A 19632-nucleotide genomic window follows, 5' to 3' on the forward strand; every position below is an offset into this window, starting at 1 on the left:
ATGATCACTCCTCTTTTGTAGCGCTAGCTACACTGATGAGTATCTGCAGGGTCAGTTAGGGCTCATCCAAGACGCTTCTTCATGAGGAAGTTGCACTGCTTGCAACCATTCAACAGGCCTCTCCTGCTTTGTCTACTTTGCTTGGGAGCCATAATTTTACATCATAAAACCACATTGTATTAAACTAGATGTGAAATTAGCAACTGAAAGTTTTTAGGAAAGTGTTTACTAAGGTGATTAAAAACAAAATACTCATGATCACGTTCTCCACAGACTTCTATACAACTGCATGCGATTCTGCAACTATTCTGCTGGCCATTACCAAAAGTGCCTGTTTAAGGGGTTTCAACATGTTGGCTTCACTTTTCAGACTCTGAGGTAAAACAGCTTCATTGAAGCAGGGGGTGAATTGAGGTATTGAGGTAATTCTCAGTATTTCTGCATACAGCTGCTGCTAAATGGAAGGTGCATCCAGAGCATCAAGAAATCCCCCTTGAAGCCTGAGGCCATTGTGTTGCCCTTCTTCTTCCTCCAGTACTCTGAGAGAACAGTTAGCTAGAGGTTGGGGAAGTCCATCCATCCATCCATCCATTCGCTTCCGCTTATCCTTTTCAGGGGCGCTGGAGCCTATCCCAGCTGTCATAGGGCGAGAGGCGGGGTACACCCCGGAAAGGTCGCCAGTCTGTCGCAGGGCGGTTGGGGAGGTAAGATCTGTAAATCAATGCACACTTCAAACATATGTGAACAGTGAAATATGAAGTTAAATAAAACTTGTTTTTTTCTTGTCATATTTTATCTTTATTAACGCTGACAGACAGGTATTGGTTCAGACAAACATGGTGGCATCAACTGAAAACAGAACCAGGCAGAGAAGGAAATCTGTTTCAGACCCGAGACGCACTCCGAGGTCAGATTGTCCCGCTCTCATCATTTGGCACCGCATGACTGTTAGTCTTTCAAACCACACGACTTCACTGTCTAATTTCAAGCCAAGGACTAATAGTTTTGTAAAGAAAAAGGACAGAACTGCTCCAAAGTGCGGTAAATTTTGGCGATGCATGAAAATAGAAAAAACAAAGAAACAAAAAACAAATTGCAAGGATTCTCATAGTGCTTTTGTTTCTTGTAATTTCACCCCCCACCCCCACCACCATTTTTCTTCCAGTTTCTTAAAAGTTGCTGTGTGACACGCGTGATGTGAGCACAAGATTGCATCTGCTCTACATAGCAAGCATCTGTTCTTCTAGTTCTATAGAGGCTGGGTGTAAAGTGTTTAAGGATTGGCTACCAGTGGTTACAGCGCAGAACATGCCAGAGTTTTTAAGCTTTTCACCTTGAACATCAAAAACGGTCATTATGCAAACACAATCAGAAGCAACTTGACTTTGGGTCCTAGCATTTCAGTGCAATTTGGACTGAGGCTCATCAACCAAGGCGATCTGAAGGCAGAGATAACAGGAAGTACATGTGCAAACATCCATCCATCCAGTATAACTTATCAAGGTCTGAACTGCAGGGTCAGCAGTTCAAGCAGAAGTACCTACACCTCCATCTCTCAACCATCTCCATCTTTTCAGGAGGGTCACTGAGGTGTTCCAATGGCAGCCAAGAGACGCAATCTCTCCAGTTCATCCAGAGTCTCCTCCTTTCCTCTTACAGATAAGTCATCTTATCTGTAAGAGGAGACCAGACGTCCATCGGAGGAAGCTGATGCTTGTATCCACTATCTCAATCTTTAGGTCACTGCCCACAGCTTGAGGTCACAGGTGATGGGGATAGATCCAACCAGTAAATTGACAACTTTGCTCCACGCTCAGCTTTCTCTTCACAGCAATAAGCTGGTACTACATCTGCATTACTGCAGACCCTTCACCAATCAATCTGTTAATCTCTGGCTCCACTTCTCCAGTCTTGAACAAGAACCGGTGATACCCAAGGCAGGACCTCATCCTCAATCAGGGGCAGGGCAATTCTCATCCTCGCAGAAAAGCACAACATTGTAAGCTAGAGGTTAACCACTTGACAAAGCCTAAAAGGACCACGTCACTTGTGAATTCCCAACGCCACCAAACCAAAACCAACACGGCCTTTAGCTACATCTAGAATATGTTGTCCATAAAGGACATGAACAGATGGAGAGGCTAACTGTCTGACTTTCGCAAACAGATCTAATTTGGACTAACCTGAGACACTTGTGAATGACCTATTAAGCAGTTTCTGTGTACTGGCTACTTAACACTGATTATAACCTCCACCAACAACAACAATCAGTTATGACTCCTTGAAATGTACAAAGTGATTAGACAAGAACCGTAATCCTTTACCTACAAGCAAGGCACTGAACCCTCTCACTTCAGAGGCCGCCTGTTGACGAAAATGGTTTTGAAGGTCATTCCCCGAAATATGAACTGGGGGCAAATGATGAGTTTATTATCAAAAATCAATTTGTAACAGCTCTTACATGGCGTAGTGCTACAATCAGTCAGTCTACCAATATGGCAGTTTGTCTGTAATCACTGGTATTATCTTTAAACTGATGAGGACAAGCTAATTTTGTTTTTTCCAACGTAGACACAGCGGATGGGGCGGGAAGGGTAACAAATGACAGTCAGCTACAGTTAGCAAACATCGGAAGGCTTTTTAGAGGCAAAAGCAGCAGGTTAACTTATAGGTCATAAAAAGGCAAGCTGATCACTTCCTGTGTTTAGACATTAAAACCCAAAGTGACCAGGGTTCGATTTGGTGATACAACAGCTTTTGTACAGCTCACACTGTTTCAACACCGAGATGAAACTGTAATAAAAAATACTTAAGAAATAAAAATACTCAAGTGAGTTGCTTATGGCTGATTTTCATTCCTTTAAAACAAAAAATGCTCTTTCACCTTTGCTTCCATCTATTAAGACAACACTTTAAAACATACTGCAGGTTTGGAACAAATACTTGGTGTCTTTTTAGCAAAAGAAGAAGAATTCTTACATGAAAATAATCATACATTGTGATTTTGGAGTTACTCCTCCATGTTCATCAGCCAGACAGTACAAACACAAAAGATTATTTTCTGGTGGTTGAATGTCCTCATATTCCTGTTTGTTTCCACGTCCCCCGACAGTTCTCAAACAGAAACGTGCAAAAAGACTTAAAACTCTGCCCCCATGTCTCTCTAGATATCTGTTAATGCACAAATACTGTAGGTCAAAGGTGAAGCACAGATTCAGATCAGTTTCAGCTCCAACAGAGTGGGTGTGAAGAACAAAGCCAGGCTGAGGCTGAAGGCAGGGGCAGATTGGTCTTAGCAAAACAAGCTTTTTTTTTTTTTTAAGCAAATACCTCAGGAAAACATGCTTCTACCTAGCAAGTAAGCTTGGAAATGCAACTTTTCATTTTCAAGCAGATAGCAGCTTTATCTAAATAGTCGTGATTTGTCAAAATTATTTTGGGTTTCAAAGAAACGACGATACGTTTTCAATGTAGCCATGCTATAAGCTTTGTGATGCTATACTCAGGCACAGCAGTGCTTCGAAATGCTAACACTGGCATACGAGCGTGATCGCAGGCTTGCCAGCAAGCTCTACTGTCTTTACTCTCTCTACTATCTTGATTAACACAGGCGCTCATAACAACAGTTACCACGGGGAATGACAGCAGCAAAATACATAATCTACCAGTTCAGAATTTCATTTCACATGTAAAGGCCATCTTTCAGAGCACCATTTTGCCATTCACATGAATACAAGTTTCATATTTGAAACGGTCCACATTATAATTTTCACATAATTTTTTATAAACATAGAGCGTACAGTAACCAGTATCACAGGTTCAATCCTTGTCTAATTAGTCTATTCTCAGCAAATCAACCTTTTGATTCTGCTAATCTTAAAAAAGGTTGCAACTCATTACATTGATCTGACCAAAGAGGAGTTTGGGGAAAAGAAAAGAAATCATATTCAGGTAGATGGAGTTGACACATTGGTTACTGAATTCCTGAAGAAACACCTGACCTTTAATGGCTATAATAACACTTTTAAATTCAACCAGTTCAACTACGTCAGGCATGTATCGCTAACTTAAATTCATTTTCTATAGGTATAATACTGGCACTGGGACCCTCTACTTTTCTCCTAATGTAAGATATGTGGAGTGTGTTTACATGCACACAGTTTTCTGAATAACCCCGATGCTCATATCCATGTGACGGTCTTGTTACACAAACACTTCAGTGGCTACACTATCCTGTTATGCTAGCAGGCTTCACTAGCTAGTGAGGTGCTACTAGCTAGTGAGAATTGATAAATACTGATACAAATATCAATATAAAACAGAACTGGCAAAGACTCTGGCATCCTTGATAGTTCTAGTTTGTGATTTTGGGAAGTTAAATTAACATATTGCCAGCTAACAACTACTACTGTCAGTCGACACTTATAGCCTAACAAGCTAACCGACAGCCAAATGACATTAGCCAATACAGAACCACGGAGAAATGTCACTAACTTAGAACTAGTGACATTTGACTAGTCAGTATGTAATGTTCAAACAAAAGAAACTATTAAACTATTACAATAACACTTACAGAAACAGAAACCACTTCATAAAGGTAACTTTTAGCTAGTAAAGTTTAAGATTTTATGTTTTTTTTTAATGTTCAAATAAAATCTAATATTTGAGTGTCCAGTGTTTCACTATACTCCGTTTATATCATGTTAGTCAATTTATGATCTGGAAATTTAAGTCAGCCAATGAAGAAAAACAAAAACTGGGGGATCAATTGAAATTTTTTCAGTAGTAGTTTCCACTTACTTTTTATACTTGCTAGTTTTGGAAGAGAATTCATGTGATAGTTCTGGGGGAAAAAACTGAAGTTAAATTCAAAGTTGGTTTTTTAGGGAGTCTTGGTGCATGCTCAATCATCCAGGTAAGTAAATCCCAAAAGGCTGATTCTGTTCACCTGTTTTTAGGGACAAAAAAAAAAAAAAGGCCCCCGTGGCCATACTAGTCTTCCATGCTAATAAAATAATAATAATAATTAAAATGAAAATTACATTTCATATGAGTCTTTAGTTAGGTATATAATTGCTTGGAAAAGTTTTACTGCGCAATATAGGAACATTATTATTGATGGGGGATATTAGTGGCAGTAATAATAGTAAACTCCAATCTAAAAGTTAGTAATAATTGGACCTGCTTTTGGACAAATTATGAATTTATCTTTTTAGTAAATATCCAGTATATTGTTATAGGATTTTAAATGAGCAAATTCTCTAATCTTAGTGCTGTTTTCCACTTTGGATTTGACCTCAATTGCCAATTCAATGAATCAGTTTCTATCTGTAGTCATTCTCTGCTTCCATGACATGTTTGGACGATAGATTTTTTTAATATTTTATGTATATGGTAGTAGCTAAGAGTGCGAGCTAAGAGGATATTCTAAAACGAGAAAGGAAGCCTTCCTACACGTGAGAATATAGTGCACGGCTGACCTGAAAGCAGGTTTGTGTGCATGTAAACCCACAGAGTATATAGTAAACACCAACAGATATACACAATTAGAAGTTCTACAAGCACAAATTAGACTATTCACACCCTGTTTGCCATTGATGCTGAGAGAAAAGAGATGAAACAGACTGAGGACTACTGAACCATTCCCTCCACAGTAAGGCGTCACCGCCTCACTCTTAGATTCCAGATCCATCTAATTGCTTAAGCCACTTTAACACTTTTAAATAAATGTATAGAATATATACAAACATTACGCCACGTAGTTCAGACCTGAAACGCACACTTCTTCTTTACTAATACCACCGTTTGCAGAGAGTTAGGTCAGAAAAAAGAAAGCAAAAAGCTGGGCTTTGACAGTTTTGAAACACGGAGGCCATCTTGCTCCATAGTTTTTATTACTTCGCTAATGGGCGGTGCGGTGGCCATCAGAGTTTTGTCGAGTCTTACTACCGAGGTTCCACTTCTTGAAAGGTGTCGTGTCTCTAAAAATAAGGTCACCGCTTCTCCTGGTAGTTTCAGATGAAAACGAGCATCGCCACGGGCAGAGAACACGCTCGTCCTCTTCTCTCAAAGGTCGTATAACAGCAGTCCTTTTGTCCCTTTTGCTCTGCTTCATTCCCTCTGTCGCTCTATAAAGCACTTTGTGACGAGCCTGGTTATTAAAAGCGCCTTTTGTTTTTAATAAATCGGATTTATTCACAGAACCTGGGTAAGATGCTGCTAAAGAGAGGAGAAAACACATCGTCTACAAACTGAGTTGCTGAATATGGTTTCCGGGTTGAATGCCAAACCAGTTGCCAGGAAGACACAAAAGGAGGATTCTGGATATGACAGAAGGTGCATTCTGGGATTTGTTGTTGACTGACGGAGCACTAAGCCACTGGCAGATGCCACATGAGAGGTTGAGTCTTTCCTTCTCCACGGTCCTCTCTTCTACTTGCTGGGATTTTTTCCCTCCTCTGCTACCTGTCCGTTGCAGTGAATGGTTGATTGGAATAAATTACAGCCCCCCTGCGGTAGGATGATGGGGGAGGATGGGGGAGCTCCTCCTCCTTCAGTCGCAGACAGGAGGCAGGAAGTAGCAGCAGTCTAGGAGGGATTGGGGGTCTTCAAGGCATCCACTTTGGTCTCCAAGTCTGTAATCTGTGGAAAACATAGTGGATGATAACTTCAAGAAATATAACGTTAAACCTTTTATGAAAAGTGTTAAAGAAACACTTAATTGAAGCAGAGCATCAAGTGAACAAAACCTGTGGGACGATAATCTGCAGCTTGATCATTTCCCTCTGTAGCAGCATAGACTGAGATCAGACGTGTTCCTTTAACTTGTTTGAGCAGTGTACTAAAACATAATGCAGGGACACTGCCATCAAGATGTGACCCTCCTTTGCCTTTCCTGCTCGGGAAAAGCTCTGCTACCTGACAGTGAGAGATTCAGGTGAGTCCACTGCGAACCTTTTCCTGCAGGTTGTCTGTCTCCTCTTTGTGTGTTGCCTCGCTCTCCTCTTGTGCCCGACGCTGAGCAGTCTCTTTCTTCAGGTACTCGATCTCCCTAAAATGCACACGCGCACACACACACACACACACACACACACGCACACACACACACACACACACGCACGCACACACACACACACACGCACGCACACACACACACACACATTGGAGTGGTGGTGTTTTTTTACTCCTTTTATCTTTTTACTCTGTCCCTCCTTCTCCTTCCTTACTTCTGCTGGTATTCTTTGATCAGCCTCTTGGCTTTGCTGTATTTCCTCTCCAGGGTTTGATACTGAGCCTGAGTTTCCTTCAGGTGTTCATCCACAGCCTGAAAAGACAAATACTCGCTGTGAGTAAATGATAACAAAACTAGTTTTAGGGTGGCAGTGAGCTCATTTTTTTTAGTTTTTAAGGGATGAGGGGAAAAAAAGAAACACTTGATTCACTCGTGCCTTTTTGAAGTTTAGGTTTACTATCTTACCTTACATAGAGACTGTGCCTCCATCCAGTAGCCCTCAAGTTTTTCCATCCTCTCTTTACTGTCCCGGATATTTTGCTCCAACTGAGCACGCTCCATCCGCCAACGCAACTTATCCTGCTCTGCGTGAGCCAGCTGGAGGCGGGGTGGGGGTCAGTGTGGGAGGAGGAGGTGGTATGTGGGAGGCATTAAGTCATCATAGAGCCAAAAAGAACTGGTGTTATGCATGTGTACATTCTCTTCTGCAGTGCAACCTGAATGTGCCGTTGTTTTGAGGGTTTTTTGCCTGCATGTGTATAAGTGTGTGTTAAACAGGCTCACCTTCCTCTTGAGCAGCTGGATCTCAGCCTGGGTTACTGCATGTTTAATCTGGAGCTGCAGACAGAGGGAGAAGCAATCTGATTTCTTTAACAAACAAATAAACATAACAAAAATCAAGCTAGGTAAAACTGTAAACAAGACTGAATAAAATAATGACATTAACATCCAAATCATTTATATCACATGTACCTCTTTGAACTTGTGGGCCAGTTTCTCTGGGTCCAGCTCCACAGGCGACAGCATTTCCTGGTTTTCTGCCAGATCGAAAACCTCTATCGAGTTCGGAAACATCGGACTCATCTCCTCCTCCTCGTCTGTCGCATATTCACCTGTCTGCAGGTAAACACACGCGCAACAAATACAGCTACATTTGGTAATAGTTGTGATATTTTATACATATTGTATGAGTAGGTTTTACAGGTATCAGGTTACATAGCAGACCAATGATTGCATCCGATATGGAGCTGGAGTAGCTGGTTAGTATAGATCAGGGGTCCCCAATCCCAGTCCACCAGGGCCGGTGTCCCTGCAGGTTTTAGATGTGTCCTTGATCCATCACAGCTGATTTAAATGGATAAATTAGCTCCTCAACATGTCCTGAAGTTCTCCAGAGGCCTGGGAATGAACTAATCATGTGATTCAGGTGTGTTGACCCAGGGTGAGATCTAAAACCTGCAGGACACCGGCCCTCGTGGACTGGGATTGGGGACCCCTGGTATAGATGGTATAAAAGACTGACTTCCAGGTTTGTGCTTCATTAGTTTCCAGGGCCCTGTTTCAGGAAGCCGGTTTAGTGCAAACTCTGAGTAAGTATACGCTGAGTTAACGAAAACTCTGGGTTTTTGGTTTCACAAAGCGAGTTTAGATTCATCCTGAGTGAGTCACTATGACGACACACTCCGTGAAGCTAACCTGCCCCCTAGCAGGTTTACTTCAACTAACCCTGACCTTCTCCGCCTCTGTGTCGGAAACCTGACAGTAGGAAGTGTCAGACATGGCGTGTCCCTTCCTTGAAGAGCCAGTAGATCGTGAAGCCCAAATTCTCCGCAGAGCTCTCCGCCGGGAGAGAGTGATCAGAGCGCGTTTGGACATTTTATCATTTCCTGATGATTGTCTGTGCGAACGTTACCGTTTCTCAGCACAATCTATAATTTATTTGGATAACATCCTCAGGCCTAATATTGCTCATGTGACACATCGCGGACATCCTCTCAGTTCTGTACATATTATTTGTATTGCACTTCGGTTTTTTGCAAACGGGAGCTTTCTGTATAATATTGGTGACGCTGAGCACGTTTCCAAGGCTACCGTCTGTCGGGCAGTCAGGAATGTTACAGTTGCACTGAAACGTCTCCTGTACTCGTCTGTGGTGTTCCCCGGTCATAGACCCACAAGATTTATCAAAGAGGGATGCCACAAAATTGCAGGTATCAGGATGAACGAAACTTAATTCATGATGTGGTGATATTTGAACTACTACTTAAATTTCACATTCATTCTCACGGTTCCCAGGCGTGATTGGCTGTATAGATGGCACTCACATTCCAATCATTGCTCCTTCAGTAAATGAAGGAGACTATGTGAACAGGAAGTCTTTCCACAGCATTAATGTGCAGGTACATAGTTCCCTGTAGCATGTCAAACTAACAAATTATTTCATTATAGTAATGGATGCTAATTTGTGTTCTCTGCACTGTGAAGATCATATGTGATGCTGCCAACATTATCACAAATGTGGAAGCCAACTGCTCAGCCTCTGTGAGTGGTGGTGGTGGAGGACCCCCACCTGTTTTTCGGGCCTCTGCTGTTTTTTCCTGTTGGCTATAACGGGGTCACATTTGAGCATACAGAGTAAGCAAATATGTACTTGTAATGTGCTCAGATAATTTCAATAAGTGCTTACAGAGGGGAAATTAATGTAGCCTCTAACTGCAATTGATTTACAAACAGACCAAGCACTATGGCTCATAATACAATTACACCTTACCTGTTTGGACTATATTTTTATATTTCATTTTTACTTGCTGCCAGGAACGTTTGGGGCCTGTTGGGTTGCACCTGCGCTCACATCACATCACAAAATAAAATGTATGAAAGAAAAAATAAAATAACATATGATAAAATAACGTGTTAAATGGGTGGAAATCCCTAGATCAATGTTTAAATTAACACTCACGCATTGACTCTGTCGGCTATGTTTGCCATGCATGCTCCCTTTCTTTTGCAGCTGTGGCTGTGTTACTTTTTTTCTGCAAAATTTGCATGTTATCGGCATATGCTGCCATCAGAATTTCGGCCTCAAGTGCTGTAAGATGCATTGACCGCGCCTTCTTTCCTTCCGTCTCCATGGTGACTCGCTTAATCTGTGCTCCACTAATCAGGGCTTTATGTATCCTCGTGCGCGCGTTTAACTTGGGGTTAAAGCAACTCCGCGTTGACTGAACTACTTGTTATCAGCCTTTCTGAAACCGAATATTCCGAGTTGGACAGTTCGGGGTTACTCAACTCTGAGTATCGTTTTTCACTCTGAGTTTTCTAAACCGGCTTCCTGAAATAGGGCCCTGGTGGCGTTCAGATCTAATGCAGGCTTACAGCACCACCACATTTAGTTGGTTTTTCAATGCTCATGTTTGATACACTATACACTGTCCCTTTGGGTTTAGGAGTTCAGTTGCGATCGTTTGAAGTCAAAAGTCCATTTGGTAAGTTTTGGTCATTCCAAGAGTCAAAAAGGACTCTTGGCTAGGCTAAGCTCATGCATGTGGTTTCACAGTTTGGTGGCTTATACTCTTTAAGCTAGTTAGCTTAAAACAGTCTTATGCTACTTAGTGCAAAGCCAGGTTGCTTTGGTAGACAAAAGGTATCTCAGTCACCTACCAACATCTCCAAAGGTAACCGTTACAAAAAAACTCTAAACATGATTAGTGAATTTTATTTTTTATTTATTTTTTCAAACAGAACTTAGTCATTTGTTAGATGTTAGCTAGTTGCTGGCATTAGCTTTACACTCATAGCACTGTGTGGTACATTTCAGTCGTCTGTCTCTTCATAATCTAATTGGCGGGAGTACCTGTCATATAAAATGATATAAATGGCAACTAGGTCAAGTATGCAGTCACAAATTAAGTGAAAGAAACGATCTGGTCAGTGGTTTGACAGTTCAGACTCATTCCCTTGGAACAAAAAGCAGCCAGCACATCGTCTTCCACTAAAAGCATTCACACAATCGATAACAGCCTGCTGATCATTCGTCTTATTCTTCTTTGTGTTACAAAGTAAATTAGCCTCACATTAGCCCGTGTCCAGCATGTTTTCTTCCAGGCTAACAAACGCATTAACTAAAATGTATTACTTAATACATGATTGCTTTGCACAATGACTGCACCGTGTCTTCCTCTCTGCTTACTCTTCCTACTCGGACACAATTTGAGGTAAATACTGTAAAGTAACTGTATTTATTACAAGACTGCAGCAAACCAGAGCGCACGCTGCCGTCCATATCAACATCCTCTGATAACTGCAGCTGTGCTCTGTGGCTTCTCTGGCTAACCAAACCAAAGTACACAAGCCTTGAGTTGACATTTGCCCCCAGGCATGAAATCAGAGCTCTTTCATTTTAGGCTGTAGAGTGATGAAATGTTAGGAGTCTATCATTAGAATCCTGAATCGATTTTTAAATGTAAATTTATTTTGCCCGACATGCCAGAATCTCAGGTTAAACCTCACAAAATTTCGACAACAACCAAACAGCAAACCAGAGCAGGTACACGCATTCAGCACAAAGACGTAAACACAACGCGCCGACGCATCACAGATGTCTGCTTTCTCAGCCGTCAGCGCACAGATTCTGATGCTTCGGCGGGTCCGTGCTTTGTGTTTACGTCTTTTTGGCGCTAGACTCCGAAGCTGCAGGTTTCAATACTCTACAACCAAAAACGACTGAAGATCAAACTAAGCTTCACATCATCATCGTCATGAATTTCCTCTTTTGCTGTTTTGCTTCCACCACAATAAAATCACACTTCATGCACAGCTCTCTCTCTCTACTGTTGTGTACAGCGCTGTCTGCTGCTGGTTTTATTTTTTTAAATTTAACTGATTTCCGACAAGAAAGTCTCGTTTCTGCTGTTCAATACTGAAGAAATGTAAACTTTTTAAAATGATGTGAAATTGCAAAATGCTCAGCTGTGTCTCTAATTAATCCTCTGCTTCACTTCAGCAGCATCAGGTGATGTTTATATGTTGATTCATGCTACTGCACAATATTTTTAAGGTTCTCTGCTATAAAAACCCAATAACATGTTTTTCTGTGTTTTATGCTCAGTTACTTTGACACTAAAGCGTCTGCTGTGATGCTCACACCTTTGACAAAGTCTCATAAGTCTCAGCTTTCTTTTTATAGCTATAAAAATATGGATATGTGCCGATAAATGACCAGAATTATAATATTTCTGACTGTCTGAGGCAAAATTTCCCCGATTCGAATCGAATCAGGACCTTGTGAATCGGAATTGAGATGATTCTGGAAATCAGTGACGATACCCAGCCTACAAGCCACACTCTGTCCCATGAGCCATGTGTAGGAAACAGCCTGGTCCCACTGTTTTAATTATGAAACCTGACCCTAGAAACTAGGAATTTAATGATTTCTGTATTGATGCAGTTTCTCTCTCTGACCAGACGGTGGAGATGCTGGACTGAGTTTGAAATGGCATGTGGTGGAGCACAGACAGGCATTTTCCCATGTACACATGTTGGATTTCCTGTGGCTAACAACCACTAACACCATCAAAAGGCTTGTGAAAATGAATTTAATGACTACATGCAGGATATCTTTGTGAAGTAGAGCAATGTTGCCTTCCAAATGCAGGCCAGAGTGCGTTTGGATTCTGTGTTTACTGACTAAAAACAACGACTTTTTCATTATTTTTGACTATTTCAAAGGACAAAGGAGGTGCAGTGAGGAGAACTGACTGTGTTTGAGCATTCACTGTGTTTATCACCCTCTCAAGCTGAGAGCGCTGCTGCTGCAATGTGTCACATGGCATGTGTCAAGAACCGCCCCTCAGCAGCGCATCAACAGGAAGACCACACGCAGGGCAGGACAATGAAATGTCACGGGGGAGTTGCCTACTGAGCTATGTCTGCGCGGCGTGCACCCAGCCAACGTTGGTGTGGTAGCTGTGCCTCGAAAATGATATCAGTGGCTGTTCTTTTCCCTCCCACACGACAGAGAGGTGTAGCATGTACCTCCTCATCATCATCCATGTACTGTTTGTATCTCTGCTCCATCATCTCTCTCTGCCACCTCTCCTGTTCCAGAGTCTGCTGGATCAGCTGAGCCACTTCACTCTGTTCCCCCGGCTTCTCCCGGCCAATCACAAACCTAGAAAACAAAACCAAAAACTTAGGATTTGTCATTCGCAAGAAAAGGAAACAATGAAACATTTTACACAAACTGCATATGTGGAAAACATGAAAAAATTCACTGTATCAACATCAAACCTGAAAAACTCCAGAGCTTCAAAACACACCAACTAAAAAAAAAAGTAATAATATGCAATTTATACCACTAATGGACAAAAAGAGCTTCCATAATGTGAAATGTGTTTCCAAAATGGAGATGTGGGGACCACACGTTGGAGTGTTACTCTACCTGTGGGGACCAGCAGCCCTTATGGGGACAAAATGTGGTTTTAGCGTCACGATTGCAATGAGGTTATGTTAGGATTAGACACTCATTCTTGATGGTTAGGGGAAGCAGCTGCAGGAAGCATTATGTCCTCACAAAGATATGAAAACACAACTGTGTGCGTGTTTAGAGTGAGTGCGACACAGACCTGACTTTGCCGGTGGTATTGCGGAGGACAGTGGCAGCAAAGCTCTGAGTAACACCAACCAGGCTGGTCCCATCAACCTCCACTATGAGGTCATTCACCTGGATCCTACAGACACAAAGAGAACACTGTATGCAGAGCGATGTTTGGAGAAGACCAAGGTCGCTCAGTGAACACACCTCTCACATGCAACGACAAATGTAACTATGAGTGTCTTTGACCAGACAGGCCTGTGGACTAGCACTGGCTCCATGTAACATCCTAGCCTGTGGCATTTTATGCTTTTGCCTGTTTATTTTAAACTGGTGTCTCTAACAAAGAGCTTTAAAAACTTGCACTCACACTAATGAGAAGAAGGTAACAGTAGTGAGCAACTATCAGCTAAAGAATCAAGTTTGCAAAGAAATACATTTAAGGCAAAAGTGTACATTTAGCTAATAATCAATAATCATGCCTGCTGTCCAAAGAAAAATAGTGTTAAGCCTACAAAAAAGGGCCAACTATTGCTTTTTGATAAAGCACATAGTTAGTGTTGGATCATGTGACCTTGACTCGTCCCTTATGCTGCATTAGGTCTAGGCCGCCCCTCCCTGAGCCTGGTTCTGCTGGAGGTTTCTTCCTGTTCAAAGGGAGTTTTTCCTTCCCACTGTCTCATAGAGGTCATATGATTGTTGGGTTTTCTCTGTTCTCTTTGATTTACTGCAGGCTCTTTACCTTACGATATAAAGCACCTTGAGACAGCTGTTGCTGTGATTTCGAGCTATATAAATAAAACTGAAAGAATGAAAAATGCATGTCGGGGCAGGCAGGTTGAAGAAGGTACCTGCCGTCTCTCTGCGCAGCTCCGCCCTCAGTGACCGTCTTAACAAAGATCCCCAGCTTCTCCAGGCCCATATCAGCTCCTGCACCCATACCAATGATACTGATACCGAGGCCGTCACTGTCTGAAAGACACACAGACAACAGAGCCACATCTCAGTGCTGAAAATTAAAACATAAATACATCATTACTGTTAATTAGAATCCTGTCATATTTATTTTGCTATCATAATAACTAATCATATTATAGAGTGGCAGGGAAAAGCATGTGGGATTTATCCACATTCAAGCTATTAAATATTAGTGAAATTATAGCTATTATACAGTGCTGAGAGCAGCCGTCACGCATGGTTGCTGGTTCAAATCCATTACCTTCAGAGTTACTGGCTACTAATTAGGCCAATCTGTGCTAAATTTAATCCCATAAGGGGATAATGGAGCTGTTAGAGCGACAGTGTATGTCCACTAACTGCAGCCTCTTGTGTGAGTGTGTACAGTTACATAAGAGGCTTGACTGAGTGACTCTCGGTGACATGTAAGACGCGTGCAAACCTTTCTCCAGCTCGACGGGAAACAGGTCCAACTTTTCGACCCTCTTCTCCAGCTCGTACTCAGCTGACGCTGCCATGGGGTCAACGTCATCATTACGTCGGTCGTAATCTTCATTAGAGTAGGTGGTAAAGACCTATGCAGAGGGCAAACGATCAGATAGCTAATCCAAATGCATCTAACTGAGAGGGCTAAGTGTAAAAACAGAGGCACTCGGAAAGTTCCCTGAGGAACTCCTACATGAAAGCCTCATAAGCTCACAGTGACTGGTGAAGGTTTGATGCTGATGTGCTACACACGTCTTTTTGCATGTTCAGGTATATGTCCCAATCATTTTTCATACAAAAATTGAAATATTTAACCTTAAACATCATCAATCAAACTGTATCTGCCATTTGAAAAAGGTCTTTTTCACTCAACTGTTTGGGGATATTTTGCTCACGTTGTAGACAAGAACGAAGATGGCTACGACGTTAGCAACACCTGTTCAACCTCTTGTTAAACAGAATATCTAATCAGGAACTTTGTGCACTGAGGTATGGTTAAGAAGACCAAGCATAAGACTGGGGATTTTCTTTCTCTCCAATTATTCTTCTTTGGACAGGAGCTGTAGAGAATAGAAAGGAAACAAGGGAAGGCACAAAGAAGCTGTAGCTGTGCCCAAAAGAAAGAGGAGTCTGAACATATTGTTGTTGACAGGTTGGTATGAGTATTTCACAAACTGCTGTTCAGACAACACAACACTGGATTTCCCCACACCACCATCTGCAGGGTTTACAGTTGATATCCAGTGAGCAGCAGTTCTCTGGGGAAACACTTTACGGTCTACTCTTCACTGCAAGGCTGTCAAATAAAGGTTAAAAAAGCTTATTTTTAACATGTTGCCTTGTGTGATGAGTCTCATTTTCTCTTACTCTCAGAAGTCAGAATTTGCCATAAACAGCATCAAAGCATGGACCCACTGTATGCCTTGTATCACTGGATAAGGCCACTGGTGGTGTAATGGTGTGAGGAATATTTTAATGGTACATTTTGTGCCCGTGAGTACCAACTGAGCATCATTTTAACACCACAGCAGTATTGTTATTGACCATGTGCATCCCTTTATGACCACAGCGTATCCATATTCCAACAGGATATTGTCCCATGTCACAAAACTCAAATCATCTCACACCAACACACTGCACTCAAATGGCCTGTAGGTCGTAAATCAATAGAGCACCTTTGGATGTGTAGGCAACAAATCTGCAGCAACTGTGTGATGCTGTCACGTCGATATGAACTACAGTCTCTGAGGAATGTTTCCAGCGCCTTGTTGAATCTATGCAATGGATAATTAAGGAAGTTATGAAGGGAAAAGTGGTTCATCCTGTAAGGTGCACCTAATTTAATTTTAGACACCTCTTAGTTGCAAAACAATTGATTAATTAATTAAGAATCACAAATTAAAGCTCAGAAATGATCATAATGTGAAAGAATGTATATATTTAGTGTGTATACTATTATTCTTGTATTATTATTAGATTATACATATGTCTCATCATACAGCAACATTTGAGGCCACTTAAAGTTGTTCTTCCCGTCCACACAGTGAATAAGCTCTATATGCATTTACCTCTGGCTTCATCTTGATCAACTCCTAAGAGAAACTTAAAGCTCTCCAATGGGAGCAGACGAGAACGGTGAGAGTCAATCAAAAGGTGCAAGGACACACACCAGAACTAATGAGCTGAGGGGAGCTGGAGAGCCTCATAATAAACCTCCGTCTCAACACTTTTCCCATCTCCAACTCTGATCCAGTGCTGCTTTGAAAAAGGTGCAGCTTTAGCTCTTTTTATTCTAGAGCCATAAGGTTACAAACACTGCACACAGACCAGGACATGCAGGAGGACGCTGGGTCTCGCTGTGGCTTGGTTTTAACAGGTGGCATGTTTGCATGCTAGGGAAGTACGCTTCTACATACTTCCCTTGTTTTTAACTGATGCATTAGATCTTCACTGCACATCATTAGCCTGCGATACTGGGCGAAGCATCCAGAAATATTATCTCACAATAACCATTTACATCTATTGTGGCTTTAGACACAGTCCGTACACTCTCACTGTACTGTGCTCCATATCTTTCTACTGAAGCCCATCCAAACCACCCCACACCCCCCTGTTAAAAAAGGTCAGCAGCATCTGTCTCCCTGGTGACCACCTCTGTGATCACGTGGCTTCATTTCCATGGCAACCTCAGGCTTGCCCAGCGGGATTTTGGCACTGATATGCTCTCTCTCACTGTCCCTGTCTGGTAGATATGCTAATATGTGTGTGTGTGTGTGTGTGTGTGTGTGTGTGTACACACAGACCCATAGGCCTTTATGTAACAGTATTATTACATTCCCTCGAGCGTAGGAGGTACACACACAAATACTGTGACACAAACAGGGTCGGAGGGCGGGATTGTAAGACTGCTTCCTGTTGTCACGCTTCCTTCCTGTCGAGTAACTTTAAAGCTTAGTTAGCGTGTGTGTCTGTGCGTACATGAAGCTTTAGGGTGTTCCTTTAAGATGTCAGAAACACAATCTCTACTGTTCCTCAGGAAAACAAACACACAAACAAAGAAAGATAAAACAGCAGGTAGAACATAAACAAAATAACAAAAAAAGTAAAGTGCACCCAACGACAGGAACAAGGTCGCCTCTAAAGTCTGTAACCCTGCAGAAGTACTCTGAACTGAAAAGCTGACCCTTAAAGTTAACATGCACCTGTAACCTAGATTCATGGGAGTAAACAACCTAGACTCAGTCCAGCGTTACTTGTACAGCGCCAAAGGTAAACAATAAGAGAGAGAAAACTAACAGGAGAAAGCATCTGCTGACAGCGGGAAAGAAACTGTCAGAACCAGGGAGGGGCGGGGCCATCAGCCGTGACCAGAACATAACAGCAATGATAGAAAAGTTTCTACAGAAGATCAATACACGTTCCAATATTACAACAGGTGCCTTAAAATAAAAGTCAAAATTGCCACAAAACTAAACAGCAAACACGGTTTAAGATAAATTGGCTTCTTCAGCAGTTTAGTAATATATTAACTTAAGATTAAGGTGTGGTTGTTGGGAGAAGCATTAGAGTCCTAATTTAGGCCCACTCTGAAGAAGAACCCCATAATGTAACATGACAGGGATTTTCATCCACTGTAACTCACGCCATCTCTCTGAAATTTATGGTCTCAGATTTCAGGCTGAGATAAACCTAATGACATCATTATGACTTAATCTGGGCTATTCTTCCTCCTCCAGTCCAGAACATTTCCACAGTACTGATTGTGGTACTACATAGTATTTAAACAGTGAGTAAAACCAATGGAGGTTACGCACTTAAACGTGAGTTACAGTCCAATCCATACTCACAATCTCCTTAATGTATTTCAATGAAGTTTGTTACTTTACTAATCTATATTGATTTTTTAACACAGGATCAATACGTTCAATGTTACTCTCTTGAAATAGGTAAACATATGCTGGTAGTTTGTTCACTTTGCATAATCATAATAAACCCTTGGTATCAGGCTCTTTACTGATTTGACCAGCTAGCTGCCGGGTCAGCTAAGAGGCTCCGTCCTGTTATAACAGTATCCACTTTAAAGCTCCACTGGGTTTGGCAGCGTGGCTCACAGACTCTGCTGCAGAGTCCCAGAGAAACAAACACTGACAAATATTAAAATGTTCATTTAAACTTGGGCAACTTGGTGTATTTGAACATTTTTACTTCAAAAAGAGAAGTCACTCTGTAATGATGACTGTTGATGACAAGAATCAAATCGAACCTGCAGACCGCTTCACAATTGTGTATTAAGACCTCGTCTTTTGTCAGTTTGAATGAATAACCAGTATTCGCGTCTTTGGGAACAAGTGAAGCTCATACAGATCAGCTCAGCCCTTCAGTGAATATGATGTGAAAACAATACATGTCTTTCTTTCGACTGACAATGCTGTGAATGGAAGCCTCAGCAGAACCGGGCCAGTCAGAAGCTACAAACTTACTACACGCTGGATAAAAGCCAAGCCACCGAGAAGTCCCCGGGGACCAGCCCGGGCCTCCAACACAGCCGCCATGACAGGGCTGTGTAGCCTCTCTGTAGCTTACAGCAGTAGGCTTTGTCTCCAACGTCATGTGAAGTTTAAACCAATCAGAGGAGCCCCACAAAACTCGTGAAACTACACAAAAAGCTGGAATGAAGGATTGATTTAAAGCCCGTCAGATCCAAACTGGTGCCAATATTTTGCAATTAAAAATCTCATGTAACTATATCTGATGGTTATATCTGAAAAGATCCTCGTTTAATTTCCTATTTCATTTCAAATTCTTTGCTCAGATCAGCAAATAGCTGACATGGTCCAATATATCGGCCGGGCTCAGTGTGGATGGATGGATATACGAGGCCGTTCTTTACTGATATTAAACATTTAATTTTACTTATTCAATTAAAAATACCCTACAAGTAATAAGTTAAATAAAAATGTAATAATTTTTTTTTTAAGTAAAAAATAAAAGCAATAAGTAAAGCTTTGGGGCGTTCACTTGACATGAGCTACATACATGTTGTTAGATCTCTATAAGCAGCAGGCAGATAATGTCGCGTAGTATA

The 19632-nt window shown here is 41.7% G+C and overlaps 1 protein-coding gene across 4 annotated transcripts in view; it reads right to left on the reverse strand.

Annotated features, from left to right (window-relative positions):
- Positions 1–3421: 3421 nt before the first annotated feature.
- LOC308411616 (neurabin-2-like) overlaps positions 3422–19632 on the reverse strand; it is a 33164-nt gene continuing 16953 nt past the window's right edge. For all 4 annotated transcript variants that reach the window (XM_080905573.1, XM_080905570.1, XM_080905571.1 and 1 more), the window contains exons 6-15: positions 15004–15136; positions 14456–14576; positions 13636–13740; positions 13046–13181; positions 7985–8128; positions 7796–7849; positions 7478–7609; positions 7227–7324; positions 6955–7051; positions 3422–6642 (exon numbers count right to left, since the gene is read on the reverse strand). In XM_080905573.1, coding sequence (XP_080761699.1) covers positions 6589–6642; positions 6955–7051; positions 7227–7324; positions 7478–7609; positions 7796–7849; positions 7985–8128; positions 13046–13181; positions 13636–13740; positions 14456–14576; positions 15004–15136 — 1074 coding nt within the window. In that variant the 3' untranslated portion in view covers positions 3422–6588. The remainder of the gene's footprint in view (positions 6643–6954; positions 7052–7226; positions 7325–7477; positions 7610–7795; positions 7850–7984; positions 8129–13045; positions 13182–13635; positions 13741–14455; positions 14577–15003; positions 15137–19632) is intronic.

The sequence above is a fragment of the Rhamphochromis sp. 'chilingali' genome (assembly GCF_963969265.1).
Source record: "Rhamphochromis sp. 'chilingali' genome assembly, chromosome: 15".
NCBI classification, from domain to species: Eukaryota; Metazoa; Chordata; class Actinopteri; order Cichliformes; family Cichlidae; genus Rhamphochromis; species Rhamphochromis sp. 'chilingali'.